Source organism: Alligator mississippiensis, chromosome 3 (assembly GCF_030867095.1).
Source record: "Alligator mississippiensis isolate rAllMis1 chromosome 3, rAllMis1, whole genome shotgun sequence".
Classification (NCBI taxonomy): domain Eukaryota; kingdom Metazoa; phylum Chordata; order Crocodylia; family Alligatoridae; genus Alligator; species Alligator mississippiensis.
Window position 1 is genome coordinate 60,829,270 of NC_081826.1, and position 19,651 is coordinate 60,848,920.

The window sequence follows — 19,651 nt, forward strand, 5'->3', positions numbered from 1 at the left end:
GCTCACTGCTTGCTGGGAGAGGGTTGGCTGGAAAATAGATGTTTTAGAACAGGGGTTGAGGGTCATGATTTTAATTCTGTTAGGGAACAGCTGGTTTGAGTTTCTTTCCACTTCTATCTTCCCTCCCTTCCTCACAAATCCATGGAGAGAAAAGAATTTGTTCAGAGGGAAGCAATAACACAAAAATATATGATTCCAGTATTTTAGTACTTAGAATGTATCATCTTTGTTATGGGACTTCACATTAGGAGGGAATTATTAAAGTGATTGTGATATATGATTGTTTCTACACACTGAATTCAGGTGGAACTGCAGCACTAGTTCTTTGCCTGCCAAACATCAAATTATTAAGAGTAATGCTCCTGAAAAGATGAACAATGGGCACCATTATTTTATAATTTACTGACTGATAACGGTAATTATAAATGTGTCTTGTTAAAGGCTGCATACAAGTGACTGAAAAAAGTGGTTTGACTCAACTATTTCCATTTAGATTTTCTTCATCTTTGTATGCTGCTTTCATGCACTAAGACCAAAGGGGCAGAAGAAACTCACAACTCTCAAATGAATGGCAAACTAGGAACAGATTTTTTGTCTGAGCTCCTCTGAAACACTGGCCTCAGGCTGTGTTGGTGTGTGGCTCAACAGCAATCAGAGGTCATAATTTCATTGGCGGTTAGCATCAGGTTTAATTTTTCTAATATGTTACATTTACCAAAATGTCTGGTTTCAGTTATACTTATGCACTGACTGAATCAGCTTTGAGCAGCATGATGTTCTAAGGTACCTGAAAGGGTACAAGAACATTTATGGAACACACATGCTAATTGTTTTTAACCACTTTCCTTTCTAAACATAAAAATGTGTTTTTAGAAAGTCATATAACAGTAGTAGTTAATGACACTGCATCTTTCTTCTGTGAAGAAAAGCACAAAACCTAGGTAAAATTGTTGATTTAACAAGACTGCCATCTACTGATTTATACAATTAAAATTGCCCCGATGAAAAAATCTTAAAGATATTTCTAATCTTCTGTATCATTTTGCTAAGTTGTGAGGATGCTGATAAAAATAAATTTTGTTTCTTTAGGAATGTGACCAGGTTCATATAGACGATGTGTCTTCTGATGACAATGGCCAGGACTTAAGGTATGTCAGACATGAAATAATATATTGAATTTTTGGCTTATATTTTTTTAGAAAAAATATAAATTGCTATAAAACATATCGGCCAAGTTCTGCCTTTGCTTGGCCAATATTTTTTTAACAATTTATAGTTGCAAACTAGCTCCGTGTATAACTGGCAGTTGAATTTGGGCTGTCCTGTTTTGTTAATTTTGGAGTTTTCTTAAATCTAAATAGCACATATAACTTCGGAACAGACGGCTTTCCTGCAGCAGCTACTAGTGCTAATTTATGCCTAGCAACAGGTGTGCGTGGAGGAGTGGACTGGATGAGAAAATTGGCCTTCCGCTACAGACGAGTAAAAGAAATCTACAACACCTACAAAAATAACGTTGGAGGCAAGTACCCATCTTAAATGTTACCAAAAGCAAATGAGAAGTGATGTATAGAAAGGAATAGTTGTTCCTTTGTTTTTTGATCCTCCCCAACATGATGGCATTTACTTAGTGAACTGTTTATTTTATTCTCTCTAAAGAAGATTGTTCTTACAACTAATGGAAGCCGAGGAAGATAACAACAGTGATCTGAATTTCAATGCAGATGCCTCTCTGAGTATCCTTTTCTATTTCACAGGTCTTCTTGGGCCTGCAAAGAGAGAAGCTTGGTTGCAATTAAGAGCAGAAATTGAAGCTCTGACAGATTCTTGGTTAACACTTGCACTGAAAGCACTCACACTTATTCATTCTAGGTAAGTGCTTAAGAGCTAATGTGGCAGTGTAGAGTGTTTATGAAACATTAAAATGTATGCTGAGGTTTAGAAGGGCCTGCGTGATCAAGCAGATAAAACTTTGGTCTGTGGATTAGAAGACCTGAGTTCTTTTCACCTGTTCTGAAGCTGACCTGCTGTCTGTCTGTAAACCATAGCCCTGTGCCTCGTTTTTCCTAGCCACGTACAGACATTACACTACAGGATAAGTGATTGGGATCTGGTCTATACCCACAACAGAACAGATTGGCTGCTTTAAAATGATGGAACCCAGTCTAAGATTTGCCCCTCCTACAAAGAGGAACTGTTTGCTACTGACCTAAGCTGCGCCACTTGCAGAAAACCGCGTAACTTGGATCAGTTCCACCTCAGGCTTTACCTAGCCCCCATCTGTACAGTGGAAATGAGCATAAGTTTTTGTTGCATTTTGTTGTGTTAATTTATCTGCATTTGTAAATTTTCAGATTAAAATGGTGAGGAGTTTTGAGGAAAAGAATGAAATCCTGTTAATTTTGCCCCTATTTTCAAGGGTGTTTGTCATTGTTTTTTTTACAGGACAAACTGTGTGAATATTCTAGTAACAACTACTCAGCTTATTCCAGCTCTGGCAAAAGTCTTGCTGTATGGACTAGGGGTTGTATTTCCAATAGAAAATATTTACAGTGCAACTAAAATAGGTAAGTTGTTTTTGCAGGGTCCTGTAGTTGCAGCCTGAAATTGAAAAGCTGTGTTATCTGGTGGATAAATGTATCTGTGTTTATTTCTAATGTACAAGTTACTGAAGCATCTAGAAATCAATATTTTTAAAAAATGATGTAATTTAAAAAGCTTTTTTACTGAGGGAATTTAAAACAATTTACAAAGTCAGGAATGGATCCAGCAAGCTATGTGGGCCCTTTTCAGAAATGGTATACAGACAATGCCTTATCATCCAACACTGATACAGTAGCTTTTCAACAACTCACAGTAGGACTATAAATGGTTTAGAACAGGCTGTCCAACTGGTGGCTTGCAAGAGGTTAGTTTGCAGCCCCAAAGCTCCCTCCCCATCACTCCAATTGAAGCAGCAGCTGGAGACTCCAAGCTCCCTATCTTTCCTTGGTCTTCAATTTTCTGCCCTCTCAGGCAGCGTGGAGCAGTGCTGCCCACAGTGCCAGGACAGCCTACAGCCGGGGGTGACCATGTGGGGCTGTGCAGTGGGGGAGCTGATAATACGCAGGACACCTATGCACATCATGCAACAAGGGGGCACCCACATTCTGCAACTAAGAATTCATTGTACAATGTTGAAGGCAATATCATAAAAATTAAACTTACACCAAATTAGTATAATTTGTAGAGCATTGAAAATAATAATTTAATACCTTTTGTAATATTGAACTGCAGCTCTCTAATAAAAGCCCATTCTAAATAATAGAAATTCCCTTAAGAACATGAGAACATAGGATTGCAAGGGAACTTCTGGGACAGGTGCAGACATCTTCTGCCCACAGGCACTTTTAACTGAAGGGAAAATCGAGCATACAGAATCCAAAAAAGTTTTTTTTGTTTTTTTTAAGATGAGGTGAGGGTCCTAGGCTGTGTCCAGACAAGCACAGCCTTGCAGTACGTGGCACGGCAGACATCTGTGGCACCACATACCGCACATTCAGTTGTTCTCTATGCTGCAAGGGAGCAGCACAGGGGATTTTTTTGACCCCTGGATATCCAGGGGTCAAAAAAAAATGCAAAAAAAAGTGGAGTGGCACAGGCAGGGGGCAACTGCCAGCCAGGCTTCAGGCAACAGGATCGCCACTGCTGCAACCATGGGAGGCCCCAAGGACCCAAGGTAAGGCTTCTGGGACCAGCATAGTTGCTGGCCCCAGCCTCTCCTACCCCACCTGCCAGAGCACATGTGGCACAGCTGTTCCCTGAGGACAACTAGTGTTGCCACAAGGTTCACCGCCACTAGTTGTCCCCAGGGAACCAAACATCCATGCTCATCTGGACGTGGCCCTGAAACCTATGAACTTAGAGGCATGTTTGCTTCTATGAATTAATAGCTACTGCTGTTGTAATTTTATTCACTGGAATTACATTAACAGAATCCCACATTTTCCACATCTTAAACTTATGAAGCAATCTTGAAACGAGAAATCTTGAAATGAGATTTTTGTACCACAGATCCTATTGGAAGGCTATCTAGAACATCACATCTCATAGTTAGAAACCTTCTTCTAATTCTCAGCCTATATTTTATTCACAGTCAGTTTGTACCCATTTTTTCTTGTGGCAACTTAAATAGTTTACTTAGCTAAAGTGTTAATTTGCTTGTCAATTACTTTCAACATGTAGAAGGGCAGCATTGTGCACCTCTTCTGTGCTGCTTCTCTAACTGCTGTCCATTAATGTAGGATTTCCCAGAAGCAGATCAGGAGCTGTAGCTGAAATCAAGACTGCTGCTGGCCATAAAATCAGTTTTCCTCACTCTTCTGAACAGAGTACACCTCAGTACTCAGTCCTGTTACCACTTAGTTGGGCTAAGTTTACATTGTACATACTGGGGCTATCTTATGGGTGCTTAATAAAGATGCTTTTACTATATCCTTTCACCAGTTACCCCATGTAAAAGCCTGAATAGTTTAAATTTCTTTTTCAGGAAAGGAAAGTTGTTTTGAGCGAATAATTCAAAGATTTGGAAGAAAAGTAGTATATGTTGTTATAGGCGATGGTGTAGAAGAAGAACAAGGAGCAAAAAAGGTAACAGTTTTGTTTCAGCATAGCTTTGTTTCAAGTGAAAAACAAAGATGTGTTTTCTTAGAAATGGAATAGTATGTATTGGGGTTTCATTCTAAACTTACACTGATAATCATTAAAAGCAAAAGATTTTGACTGAAAAGTTTGTTATCTGTCTTGTCGGAGCTCTAGCTGAGTCTTGGACAGCGCTATTCTCCAAAAGATTTGTTAGGATATATGCCTATGTACCTGGTATATCTGTAGTTGAGAATCCTTTATGCCTTGTTTATATAGTAATGCAGACTCTAGAACTCTTGGTTCAGAGATGATACCTTTTATCAGACCAACTAAGAATTTGCAAAAAAATTATCATATTTCTGCATTTTTTGCAATTTCTTAATAATAATAAAAAGTATTATCTCTGAACTAAGAGTTCTAGAGTTTTGCAATTCTTTTTTTTTTTCACACCAACACAGCTACCAAATACTTCTTGTGTATATATAGTTCTACTTTCCCAACTACATCCAAAAATAGCATATTTTAGACTTCAGCACAAAATTTTTAATTTTTGTTGGTCAGATACTTTGCAATGTTTGGTTGTAATAATACATACTTGTCATATATTGAAAACTACCTTTTGAACATAACAATTATAGAAATGTCAGTCTTTGAGTCAGCTTGCGTCTTTGTTTTGTGTCCACATTTTCAGCCAAATATCAATGATTACTTCTACACTCGTAATCTCATTTGCTTGAACTACAACAAAAGATTAATATTGCAGACCCTGATTATATGAGTTTTTTGCCCTTATTTCTTACAATGTAGAACTGGTATTTTAAAAAGCAGCAGTTCGCTCCTAAGAGCAGTTGTTATTTTCGGCTGTCAGTCTAATAGAGTGAAGGAGAGAAGGGCATTGCTGAATTTAAACTGTAAACCCATTATTTATCTGTTATGAAAATTGAAGACAGAGTCCCCAAGCATCATTTCTCTGGTAAAGTATCTTCTTCAACTCTCTCTCTCCCTGCTTTAAAATCCCAGTGATACTGCTATATCTGCTTTTGTAGCCCTTTTCTGTGTTCTTTAATGGAGAAATGAAACTAATTAGTCCATATGGCAATTTTACAAGATGCAGCAATGAGCAGTTTTGCAGCATGAAATGCCAACTGGCATCGCTTTGAAAAGCTCCATGCAGGTTTCCATCTTGTTACATCACTTTGTAAGCCTGTCAGTTTCATATGTCCCTTTGGCACACTAAAATGAACTGTTTTCTTCTTCCCCTTCAGAAATGCCTTTCATCTTTGCAGATAAGTGTTCTCCTGCTGTAAATGATTACTTTTTAAAAGCTACATTTAAGATCAGGAAGAACCCTTGTCTTTGTTCCTTTTCTGTTGATCTGGGAAACAGTATTCTATGCAATGATGACAAAAGTACTTCTTTAGTAACATTATCTAATTCAGCAGTTTTCAAACAGGAATCGCCGTTCAAAGATACATAACTAAGAAAGCCTTTCCAGTTGTTAAATGACCTGATAGTACAATAAGTTCCTTAGTAGCATTTCCTCCCTGTGTTCTTTGTTGCCATTAGGAATTTTCAGATGTGGAAAAAGTAGGACTGTGCTAATGTAATTCTAATTAAGTTAATGAAGTTACAAACAGCAGTGTATTTGGCCCTGTATTTCTATAGTAACCATTCATTCATAGAAGCAAACATGCCTCTGAGTTCATAATCATTAAGAGTCTTCATCTTAAAAAAGATTCTGTAAGTTTGAATTTCCCTTCAGTTATATGGCTTATTTGTGACTTTGACACAGTCCCAAAGTATAGGCATTGCATTATTCTGTCCCAGAAGCTGTTATAGAGTGGAAGTGTGGCTCAGAGTTATAATTTCCCTCCTAGTTTCCCAGGTGTTCCCAAGAGGGATTACACTTCAGGGAACATTGTAATCTGTTGGCATAGTTGTGTTGGCATTCTAGCCACGGGCAACTGGTGTCTCTTGAATGGGGGGGGGGCACTTGTGTGTCTTCCCCCCGCCCCCAGTGGCCAGTCATTGACCGGGGAGTCCGTCCATTGTCCCCCCCCAGGCGTGGCTGATCCTGCCAACCCACAAATGGCAACAGTGTGCCACTGGCACTTCCGGGCACACCACCGGCACTTCCAGGTGAGCCCCACTCTCCAGCTGGTGCCCTCAGGGGGGGCACCAGTGCTCTCAGGGGGTGCATGTGCACCTCTGTGCACACCCTATGCATCACCGCTGACTCTAGCCATAGCTCTACACTCTCTGTAACCTGGGGACACAACGTTTCTGCAGAACCTGCATTCCCCTGTCTTCTCAGTTCATGTTGGAGACACTTACACTCTTTTTTTTTCCATGGAAGGAGCTTTTTTCCATGGAAGAAAAAGAATGTAAGAAGGTGCCTCTGACATATGAACTGAGAAGATAGGGGGATGCAGACTCTGCAGAAACATTGTGTCCCCAGGTCACAAAGCAGGTAGAGGTATGGCCAGAGTGGGTCAGCCAACACAACTGTGCATTCTAGACATATGACTAAAACATATTTAAAAAAACTGATCAGTTGTGAATGCTCATGTCATAGCAGGGCATTTATACATGTACTCCAGGAGTGGGAATGGAGGTGATTTAATTAAAGTAGCTCCGAGAGCTGCTTTAATTAAAGCTCGCAGAGTGTCTCATGTATCAGCGTCCCTGTGCTTCAAAATGTGGTGGGGGTGCTTTATCTAAAGCTAGTCAAATGAGCTTTAGATAAAGCACCCCCACCACCATTTTGAAATGTGGGGATGATGATGCACAAGACTCTGGAGGCTGCTGAAGCATGGTAATTATCAGGCTCCAGCAGACTTGATTAATTGAGTCTGCTCTGATGTGCTAATAATTACAGCATATCAGAGCAGCCTTCCTGCTCATGTATAGGTACCCACAGAGACTAGCAGTACTGGAAACACAGAATGGCAGTGGACGATGTTAGTCTGCAGATAGGCAGAAGGCAGGGCAGGGTGGCCCCTTAGAGACTGACAGTTTCAGAGAGTCATAAGCTTGGAAGATGTTGGCATGCCAGGGGGGGCTGGTGGGGGAGCTGCAAGGGGCCCAGTCCTGGTTGTGGCAGTGCAGCCCAGGCCCTTCCCCACCATCCACCCTGAGTCGTGCATGCATCTGCCTCTGGCAAGGCCCCGGGCTCGGGATCTGTAGACCCTGATGCAGCTGCTTACAGCGTTCCTGCCATCTGGTGTGAGCAGCCTTGGCTCTGTGGCAGGTGGAAGGAGCCTGCCCAGAGCCAAGACTGGCTGTGGCAGGCAGCTGGGAGGCTGCAAGTGGCTGCACCAGGGTCCGCAGAGCCCCTGCCCAGCTTGTTGCCAGCGGCAGGTGCACATATGCCTCCAGGCAGATGGAAGGAAGCTGTGAGGGTCCTGATCCTTGTTGTGGTGACACAACCATGGCCCCTTCCCCACTGTCCACCCCAACGCATGTGTGCCAAGTGAAATGACTTTACATGCCATGCTCTGGCACGTGCTGGGTGTTACCGACCCCTGCCCTCGGTAGTGGTTCAGAATGATAAATATTAATTCTCTGTGGCCCAAGATCATTTTCTTTTTACATGTTTGTGAATCACTCAGTATTTCACTGATGCTATATAATTAATACACAATATCATTTTTATTTACAAGGACACTATAATTTGAAGTATCCAGCCATTTACAGATTTTTTTTCACAGTGAGTAGCAATAAACTACCATACGGGTCTGCAGCCTCCAGCCTGTGCAGCCTTTGGATTCAGCCCACAGACGTGGCATTTGGCAGTGGGAAGCTCTTCTGCACTGCAACATACTGCACTGCACTCAGAGCCTGGGGCTTTGGCACTGGGAGGTTTCCCCTGCTCTGGGTCACAGTCAGGCACCCAGTGGAGAGGGATTTCTGCCATGCTGCACTGCAGCTGGGTGGTAGGGAGAAGCTGCAGCCAGGTCCTAGGACCCACCTTCTTTGAACCAAAGCTCGGTCATTCTGGACTCCACCAGAAAACATTGTTGATTCTTGAACTACTAAATTAGAAGATGAACACAATGAAAGGTTGTATTAAAATGGTTTATTAACAAGCAAACTTGTTGTTAGATCACAGCAGCTTGATACACTGTTCCTACATGGTCTTTAGTTATTGAAAGTACTGAACAAATAGAAATGATCATAAGTCTTGTCATTACTATAATGCTGAGCTTGACAGGAAATTACAATAAATGTATAATGTTTACAATTCATTGAAAAACACCTTGTATTTTATAAGATGCCCCTCTTGATTGATGAAAAAAATACAATACACTAAAGATACTACACCCCCTTACATTTCTCTTAATATGGGATAAGGTATGGTATTGTCACCTTTGCCTATACTGTTATTTCCTGTAAATCATTTTTATAAGACAATTAAAATACTCAGGCCTGAATGTTTGTACCACAGACAAAGAAGCAGTAGTAAATGGCTGTGCCTTCTTTGTGTCAGTTCACAGAGTAGCTGATGCAGACAGTGTTTTTTTAGATAGAGTTAGAGGTTTTGACACATGAATGTTGAAGGAAAGCATGTTGTCTTGGCTTTTGGATGTTTTATCTTGCACATTTTGAAATAAAATTGCAAAATATTGGCAAAGGTGAAAGCATATTATTATAGAGACTTTCAACCTTGAAAATCCCCAGAAGGGTCTCAGATTGGTACATAGAAATTAGAGAAAGAAGTTTAGTCGTGGATAAAATACTGGATTTAAAATTAAAAGATATACATTCAGTTATCTGTTCTGCCACAGATTTCCTTGATGACTTTCGGCAAATCAGTCCCTTAACTTCTGTATGTCTCAGTTCACTATTTGGAAAGTGGTGATAATGCTTCTGTATCACAGGGAAGTAGGGAAAATAAAATAATAAATGCTTGTGAGGTAATCAGATAGTTAGAAAATGAAAATGATTGTCTTCTGCTGCGAGTATCTTTACAGGTTTTGTTACATAGAATCAGACACATCTCAGTTTGACCGGAACATGGGGCAATCAAATGGTTGTAATTATGACTGTGAATGACTACACACATTCAAATCTTAGGTGTTGTATTTTATTAGAAAATTGTTATCTACTGGAGTAGTCTTAGCACTTATTCAGATATAGGCATGCTACAGCATTTTCCCCAGGAAGCATCTTGGACAGGTGTTGAGCTGTCTCTCATTTGATTAGTGAGGTCTGACAGAATCACACAACATGGAAGCATGACTGAAGGCATGTAATTTATGGGCTTTTTATTCAAATAAGTTACAACATTTTCTTGTGAAAGTTGTTCTTTTTTCTTTTTTTCTTTTTTTTTTTTTGGATAAATTCCATGGATAATTTAATTTATGTTTTATTTCAGTGGTGGAAAATCTAATTTTGATTCGGTTAAAAAGAAAAAAGGAAGACTCTGATTTTACCCAACATGCTAAAATGAAAAGTTTTGCATAAGAAAGAAAACTTTTTGACAAAAATGTTTTTCCACAAAAAATGTTATCATAAAACATTAATATTTTAAAATATCATTTTTACTGAATAGTGTATTTTTTTTGTTTTAACAGGCAAAGTATTCAGATTTTCTAGAGATTGAATATAATGGAAAAGTTTCATTATTAAAATAGCTACAGATTACATCAGACAACAGTTGTAAATTATATAAACCCACTGTACTAGCTATGCACAGTTAGCATTTGTCATACATTATCTCACGGTGTTATGTGAGATATTACTATTTGTCAATGTGCTTAGAATAGAAAACACCTGCAGTGTGTCAAGTTCCACTGTGTATTAACTGTCAGCAAATGATGATTTTTAAAGCAGTTCCTAGTAAAGACCAATGAAAAGAAATCAGTTAAATCTCTTCCTGTCTTGTCATCCAGTGAAAAAGATGGGACTATATTGCTACACTCAAAACATTAGATAAATCATTATCTACCCACCACATGCTGTTGTACAGAGGTTTGCTAACCTAAGAGTGCTTTCATGTGTAAGCCATACAGATTTGTGTAATAATATATTTACCTTATATGGGTGATGTTCAACTTACATATCAAAGTGATTTTCAACTTATTTACATATGACATATATGAGAGAGATACTTATCTCTCATATGTATCTCATACTTATCTCCCATATGTAACTCATAAGTATACTCATAAGATATACTTATCTCTCATATGTAAGTAAGTTGAAAACCACATTGATATGTAAGTTGAACATCACCCATTTCGGGTAAATATATTATTACACAAATCTATATATATATATTCATTCAACTTATTTGTATATTGATGTCTATATAAGTTATTTACATATATATGGGGCGTGTGTGTGTGTGTAAAATACACCAGCAAAATATTCATAATACTAATCATCTTACACATGAAAGCACTCTTAGGTTTCATTTAACTTACTGACATATATACAGAACCATAGTAAGATTTCCCCCCCAATTTTACATGCATATGATCTTGGCAGATCAGGCCTGCTAACAAAGTTCCAATGCAAATTGACATACACTTGCAGCTACTGCATTCCTGGCATGTTTCCATTGTTGGCAGTTTAACACTGGCATTTTTGGCCCACATACAAAAGGATTGGGCATAATTATAACCCAGCACTTAGCTCTTTTTCATAGCAACTTTCAAGTGTAATTAATTCTCAGAATACTCTGAGTTTATTATGAGGACTTCCTGTGAGGCAGAAAGGCAGAATTCATCTCACCTTCTTTGTAGGTAGGGAAACCGAGGCAAAGAAAATTTAAATTTCCAAACATGATGCAGAGACACCCAAAAAAGAAACAAATAGGGATGGGATCAGCCTTTTACCTGCTGGCTCCTAGTCTAAATGATCAATGGCTGTGTATATTAAGGTGATCTTAATTATCCTTATTGATACAGCCAAGGTGAATTTTTCAAAACCAAGTAATGAATAAGAAACTTGCATGAAATGTTGGTTCAGAATCAGATTCTGAAACTAATCCAGAACCAGTGCTGCACACTGACAGCATGAAGGAGTATGTATAACTTAATGTATTCAGTGGTTTGACATGAATTTGTCATCCATTCCATATAGCTGATTAGTTCCCATCATTACACTGGGGCAACAACTTGGGAGGCTGTATGATACAGAGGGCAAAAATATGAATCAGGGACATCTTGATATAATTTGCCTTCAACCCTTGATTAACTGTGTGACCTTGAACAACACTTATTTTTCCTTGGCTCTTTCCTTCTGAGTAAATGTCAAGTCGTGTGTATACCATATCCACCAAGTCCCATCTTCTATGCATTGTTAGTACATCTCTGCCTGGCATAAATGAGTGACTGGTGGACCACGTACCAACTTTGATCATTATAAAAAAACATAAGCCTGAAGTTTCTGGCAGGCCAAGCAGTGAGGGAGGAGAAGTGCTACCAACATGTTGTCTTCTTGGAAAACAGTAGCCTAGCACAGGAAGAAGGGAATTGCTGCCTTCTTCCTGGCAGTATTGCTGAGCAGTACTACCAAAAATAAGCACAAGGTGCAACCAGCTCAACTAGCAGTGCAGAAACCTGATGTGAATAGAAAACAGTTCTGCCTTATGTGCATCTCCAGAAACCAACAATGTGCTTGAATGGTACAAGACATACAAAGTTGTCAGTCCCTCCCCAGGAGATAAACATACAGGAGCTACTGGAAAGTCCAGAGGGTTAAATGATCAGGCATTTGTTGTGTTCTTTGCTCAACTGTTGATTCTTTCTGTGGGCATCAGGACAGAAATGCATCTTTAGGAGGTATTTGGAAGAAGAGAATATGGATGACTGGTTTGACAGATCAGACTAGGGAGTTTAGTCCATGCACACAGTGTAAAAAGGAAAAAGGCTTTGGGACAGTAGTACTGGAAATGGAGAAGGTTATTTAGCTGCTCTTGCTGGAGTTTGGTAATGACACCACTAAAATCTAGGTTGGAAGTGTAGACATTTTCTGCCCTCTAGCTGGATGATTTCACTTCTCTGGGGGAAGTGTAGTGCAGATCTCTTTCTCTAAGCCTTGTTATATTTATCTCTGGAACTCTTCTCCCAAAGCATCTTAAAGCCACCTGGAATCTTTGCAAGTAGCTGCCTTTTAGCTCCCCCATTGTTTCTGAAGTAGAAATGTACCATTAACTGTTTCTCTAGGTTTGTGGGTACGAGGGGAAAAAGTATCTGTGGCGGAGCACAGGGTGCTCCTGCCACTTTAAGGGCCTGGAGCTGGCAGCCTCCAGGTGCCTGATTAGGGCAGCCATTTTGGGGCCTATATAAACTAGGCAGTTTGGCTGCAAGAGGTCAGGCAGCAACATCGCCTGGCCTTAGGGCTGCTGTGTATGACCCGGAGGTAAGGGGGAGCTGCAAGGGGTTGGCAGGAGGCTCCTGGTCCTGGGCATGACCTGAAACTGCACCGTGCCGGGAGTGGGTGGTCTGGTGGGGCTCTCAGTGGCGCGGGAGCCCCCAGGAAATGCCAGGCCAGTGATCACCCCGGTGAAAGGGGCGCCTTAACCCCTAGCTCCCACCACCACCGGGTCGGTGACCCCTGAGTTGGGTGAGGGCCGAGAGGGCCCGTGTGATGAGGGCCGAGAGGGCCCATGTGTGTGAGGGGCCCAGAGAGGGTGGACCCCGAGAGTGCGAGTAAGGTGGGCGAGGTGCCGCGGTTGCTCCTAGGAGGAAGGGAGTAGTGGCACAGTGAGGCCCGAGAAGTAGAGAGTGGCTACAGAGACCCAGCCCAAAGGGGAGAGTCCCCTCGACTGGCCCATGCTGGGGCCAGGACCAGTGAGGGTCAAAAGGGCCAGGGGCCCACCGCGAGGGATGCCCAAGAGCCGGGGGTCTGGGGTCCTGACTGGCCTTGAGGTGGGCCAGGGCCAGGTAGCCGAAAGTTCCGGGGGAACCACACCCGAGAGGGGAACAAGGCTTCGGGTGGGTGAGGTAGCCCAGTTGGCGGCGGAGTGGCCGCCTGAGTAGAGAAGACCATAGTGGGGTCTTGCATAGAAGATTCTGGGGCCCAGTGCGGGGGCCGGTGAGGTAGAACACCATGATGCCATCTGCGAGGCTTGGGCTGCGGTATTAGGGGAGGTCGGAGCCGCAGAGTGCCCCTGGGCATCGGGGCAGTCGAAGGGCAGCCTCCCGCTTAATTAGCATCATAATTGAACTGATTATCATCAAAGGCGTGGCAGGCGAGATGAGCGGGCGGTTGCCCAGAGACAGGTGGGCGGGCCATGAAGAGCTCGGCCCTGAGTAGGCCTGCTGTCACGGTGACAGGCGGGCGGGCCACAGAGCTCGGCCCCGGGAGGCTCCCTGTCACAGTATCCATTGGGATTTTTTCAGTGTTGCTTTCTGTTCGTGAAGCTTAACTGTTCTAGAATTCAGATGTGCTATGAAGCCTGCTCCCTTTTCCCTCCTCCGGCCTCCATTTTCCCAATCTCCAGCTACACCAGTACACCCTTCTTAATTAATTAACATTCTTCAGCAAGGTCTTTACTTTATTTCCTTCTGTATCTGGCATAGGCAAAATACAGCCTGTGGGCTGGATTTGGCCTGCCAGCTGATTGAATCTGGGCCACAGGGGGGCATCCACCAATTCATTGCATCTGACCCCACCGGCAGCTGCCCCTGCTGCTTTCTGAATGGAGCTGAGTCCTGCCCACCCCTGCTTTATAGTATGTTTTCCTTTCTCTTACTGGAGCAATGGTTGTTTGGTCTCCCAGGCTCCTAAGCAGACAATAGCAATTACTTCTTCAGTCTAGATTTTCCAAGGAGCCTAAGTAAATTTGGCACTTCTATATAATTTCAGTTTAAGGTTCTTCTAAAAATCCCAGCCTCATTCTCCAGTCACCAATGTTGCATATTATTGCCCAATTTGCAACAGAATTCTCCTACAATTATTGATTATAATATTGGAGAATAAAGTATTATAACTGTAATGTATACTTGAACACAGGACTCTCCCAGTTAATTATAGGTCCTGTCCCGGGGAATGTAACAATCTGACTTAGACATACAGTAACTTGTTGAGGGTTTGCTGAAAACAAGCAGCTGAGGACAAAGTAAAGAATGACAAGGATTTCTGCTCTTATGTTCATATAGGCATTTTGATAGTTGTATGTATAAATAGTTATGTATATATAGTTTTATATAAGTCAAATACTAAGGGAAAATGTCCAGAATAAATGCCACAAAGAAGGTCAGTATCGTGAAGATAAACAAGAGAAATGAATGTTTTTGTTGAATTGAAAAAGACTAAGGATGGTTTTGTAGAAGGGTGAAAATCCATGCCCAACGGACTGTAACAAAATGTTCCATGAGCCCAAGTAATGTTACATTGGCTTTAGTGCATGTCCTGAAATCAGCTGAACATGAGATGAACTGATGAAATGCTAAACATATTCATGTCAGCCTTCAGATTATTTTTTGCATTGGAGCTATTTTTCCCATGGGATGAACAGAATATTTGCTCTGCAAGAGGCGATGGTTATCTATCTTTTATTTATGAAATAGTCTTGCTGACACTGTAGTGCCTGCTTTCCAGTTTAAGGTTAGCGAGTTTTCACAATCAGATTTTTAGCCTTCACAGAGGAGATAATCTTTGTTTTTTCCTGTTATTCTTGTCTTTGGTTTATTCAGGTGTTTTACAAACAGATCCATGATTTGGACACAGATTTATTTTTCAGCTGATTGGGGGAAAAAAATTAAACATTCATTTTAAAATTCTCCCATATGGAAAAGCTGTTTTTAAGTCAGTGGAAACAGTGACCACTATAATACATACCACCAGGAAAAAATTACCATCAGCATGGTTTGGGCTACATATTGACATATTCTGAATCACTGCTAAAAAGTTCTTCAATTTACCTGCCAGCAGTAGTTCCACAAAAAATATGCATGGCTTGACAGTGAATAGTAGTTACTCTTCATTTTCTTTGTCACCAAGTGTTATTTTTGGTACATATTTGTTTCATATATGGAATATATTTTTAAATTATTATTTCAAAACATGCATAATAACTTTTTGAGAAAAAAATATTTAAAAAATTGGACTCAGTAATTACACTTTAAGGGGACCGTGTGTTTTCAAAATGGATTTGATGTTATTAAGCTTTACATTAAATATATTTAGGAGTTCTTACAGCTTTTCTTGAATACTTCATGCACAGAGGCCACATGGACTATTCTCTCTTCTTGCAATATTACCTTATTCTTGAAAAGGACTCTAGGTGAGACTGAATATCAGAATGCTTAGTTTTTTCACACTGTGTTTGTGCTGTTCACAGCATGCCATGCCATTTTGGAGGATCTCAAGCCACTCTGATCTTATGGCCCTTCATCATGCCTTGGAACTGGAGTACTTGTAGCAGCTCAGCAGCACTTTGAAACCCCAGAATCTCCCTTATGCCCATGGACAGTATGCCTGTGTCTTGTGTCAGCATTGGACTACAGAACTTTGTGATTTCAACATGTTGACGTACAGCTGAAATTGGTCTTAACCTTTGCCCTTTCAATAAACGGAGGAGCATGTCTTTTTCTTCAGAACAGCTGTTGACTCTAGTACTATGAATCCAATGAAAACAAGCCATGCAAATGTTTTAACAGCGTCTTTACCACGTTTGCTACAAAAAAAGGTTCATACCTGTGAAGAAAGAAAGGACCTGCAGAAACTTTGTAGTTTTTAGAATTTTCAATGTGACACACACAGCGTCTTCAACACAGCAAGCTTGATTGCACAATGAAGACTGAGTTTTGCAAAATACCAGTGGAGTAATTTTCTTGTAAAGAAGGTTTACTTTTTTGGTTTCTCCTACCCAGGGTACTCTGTACATCTTATTTATGAACGGACTGTGTTTTGACATCATATAACTGAGGATATGTATGAAAGGATTAAAGGCTATTGTAAGCCTTTGCCTTGTAATACAGCAAGTACTTTTGATTTTAGCACATTGCAAAGTAGTTTAAAGTATGTCTAATTTAAACAAATAGGTACATCACTGAGACAATCATGTACAGGAAGATTTTTTTGTGTAAATTTGTAATAATGGATGATTCTTTTACATATTGTTTAGGTAAATGCTATTGAAAGGTAGTAATGCCTTGTTGGTGAGGTATGAGGCAATGTGTGCACAAACTCTTGTGCTGTGCCTTATCAAAGTGTTGGGTATAAATATGTAGATAATGGATTTTTTAGATAAATTTGTCAAGACCAAAAGCATGGATGTCAAGTGTCAATAAGGAATTTGTTGTTGTTCTTTTTCAGCTATTTTCTCCATTTTCCCCTTAGCCATTCTGACTACGAAAACATTGGTTACCACATCCCATGCGTTAAATGCACACACACAGCTACACCATTTAATTGAAGAGGAGTCCCTAGCTGTCTTTTGTTTTCTGTTTTAATGTTCATGTATTAAACCTCTTTAAAGAACTGAATCAACAAGCTCATCCCATAAAAAGAATGTGGAGAATAGAGAATATATTATAAAACAGTACTTAAAAATCAGATTTTGATTAAAAAATGATAGCAGCTAACTTCATTTTTCTTAAGTTAGAAAAGAGGATATTTTGGAGAAACGGAGCAAAATATAGTTGTTATCCCGGTTTACACACTTCACTTTTTTAATCCTCCTCTACTAGGACTCGTATTTTCCTAACAGATAACATCCATTGCCGGCAATGGACACACTAAACCAGTTATCGCCAATGGTTAAGACTTGCTTCAGAAGGATTCATGCCCAGGAGGAACACTATGTCTGTCTTTGAGTTAGAACTTTTCTAATAGGAATCATGAGGGCCATGAGCCATTTGGTCAGACAAACTGCAAATCTGACTTCTTGGCCTTAAATAAACCAATGTACCAGTTCACTTTCCGTGATTTTCATCCCTTCAGTAAAAAGAAACCTCAGCTTTGTTGATTTATTCTCCAGCTTTTACCCTTTTCTTCTTTTTTCTTTTTTTTTTTTTGCCTAAAACACCAGCCTTTAAACAGCTACCAGAGAAGCTGAAAAGCACCAAAGTAGCTTCAAAGCAACACCCTCCTCTGTTGGAGGATTCATATTGCTGCTAGAATTAATCATTTGTGGATTTTCAAAATTGCTTAATTACAAACTAAGGCTCCTATCCTGCAAAGACTTACACATGTGTTTCACTTCATGCAGTGTGAGTAACTCCAGCAAAGTTAAAGGAACTACTTACAGTACATAAAGTTTAAGCAGATTGTGGATAATTTTTAGGATTGGGACTATAATTATTAGTATTATCATTATCATTATTTTGCTTCAAGCAAAGTAGACAGTGACTTTTTTGCCTTCTAAATTTTTATAGTCATTATGCAGACTGAAAAAAAACAGATAATCTGGGCCTTATTGTACAAAAAGTGTGTTGTGTCCACAATTGTGTACAGAATTTTTCTTCATTAATTTTGTTTTAAATTAATAAAATTGATTTGTGAAATATTAAACAGTCCTCTTACATATAAGTATTTGATTATTTTTTCCAGTGGGGCAAAAAGTGATAGCATCTCTCATCTTTTTGCTAGCCCAAGAGACAAGATTAGCACTTGTTTGTGCCACCCAGATAAGAGACCATATATAGTAACAACCAGCTTGGCTACAGAGGACTAAATTAGATGGATAGCAGCTGTTTCTCTGCTCAGTGGGAGCTAGAGAAGATCAACACAGACTATCCCACAAGAGTAGGTGTCAGAGTGCATTGCTGCCTCTTTGGTTTAAATTTGTGTTTGAATTTAGTCATCATAGAAGCAAGGAACTTGGAGCCAGATCCAGAAAGTATTTAAGCACCAACATGTTGTTTCTTGTAACCCCTGGGGTTACAAGAAACAATGGCCACAAGCTAGCAGAGAGCAGATTTAGATTGGACATTAGGAAGAACTTCTTCACAGTTCGAGTGGCCAAGGTCTGGAACGGGCTCCCAAGGGAGGTGGTGCTCTCCTCTACCCTGGGGGTTTTCAAGAGGAGGTTAGATGAGTATCTAGCTGGGGTCATCTAGACCCAGCACTCTTTTCTGCTTATGCAGGGGGTCGGACTCGATGATCTATTGAGGTCCCTTTCGACCCTAACATCTATGAATCTATGTTAGACTGTACAACACCTATCTTTTAGTGCCTGTCACCTGGAGTGGAATCCAAAACCCTAACTTAAAGCACCTATTTCTCCTCTGTGGTGTTTAGGGGGAATTAAGTGCCATAGAGTGCAATCCAAACCAACTCCCAGAGGCTAAACAGGGAGCTACCTAAACTTAGAACATGTAAGGTCTACATATATGTCACGTTTACATTGGTAATATCTGTCTTTACACTGGTGAAAAAAAGAAGTGGATGTACATCATACTGGGGTAACTCACCTGAATCTGGTATGGAACTAACCTGGGAAAATCAAGGTAAAAATACATTGGTGTCAGTTACCTCACTGTAAGTGATGTGTTTCCAACACTATCCTGGGGCAGCCGTTTGCTTAAGGTACATGAGCTCTTACCTGCTTCCCAGCCACCTAGTAGGGAGACTCTGTAATAGCACCTATATTAAGCAGCAACCTTGAAATGCTTGGTCATCTGCCTGCTACAAATCCTGAAGTAATTTACATCAATCTACAAAATACCAGTATAAATGTTCCAGCTGCCTAGACCTATCTGGTAGGAAACAGTGGCGATGCAGGCAAGTCTACAATCAGGCATCTTACTCAGAGCTTCAGGAAGATACCTCCATGTACTTGGGATCTACGGCTGGGAATCTTTTTTCTGAAAGTAAGTGAAAAACTAAGCAGGGCTCACTGAAAAAAAGTATGGCCAAGGGAGGAGGTTAGAGTACTCATCCAGGAAGTAGAAGACAGTTTCAGTTCTTGTGTATGAGGGTATCTAATCCACTTCACCTCCAGGACTGTGCTCTTACCACTTGCCTGTACTCACATAACCACATCTCATTTGCTGAAGCTGAGACACAGTGCAGAAAAGAATTCAGATTTCATTTGGACAGAGGATGTAGGAGTAAGAATATAACAATA

The 19,651-nt window shown here is 40.4% G+C and overlaps 1 protein-coding gene across 11 annotated transcripts in view; it reads left to right on the top strand.

Annotated features, from left to right (window-relative positions):
- Positions 1–18,093, top strand: part of EYA1 (EYA transcriptional coactivator and phosphatase 1) — a 274,101-nt gene extending 256,008 nt beyond the window's left edge. For all 11 annotated transcript variants that reach the window (XM_019498677.2, XM_019498678.2, XM_019498681.2 and 8 more), the window contains 6 exons: positions 1,090–1,148; positions 1,362–1,522; positions 1,758–1,872; positions 2,446–2,567; positions 4,529–4,629; positions 15,920–18,093. In XM_019498677.2, the coding sequence (XP_019354222.1) occupies positions 1,090–1,148; positions 1,362–1,522; positions 1,758–1,872; positions 2,446–2,567; positions 4,529–4,629; positions 15,920–16,000 (639 nt within the window). In that variant the 3' untranslated portion in view covers positions 16,001–18,093. The remainder of the gene's footprint in view (positions 1–1,089; positions 1,149–1,361; positions 1,523–1,757; positions 1,873–2,445; positions 2,568–4,528; positions 4,630–15,919) is intronic.
- The last annotated feature ends 1,558 nt before the right edge of the window (positions 18,094–19,651 follow it).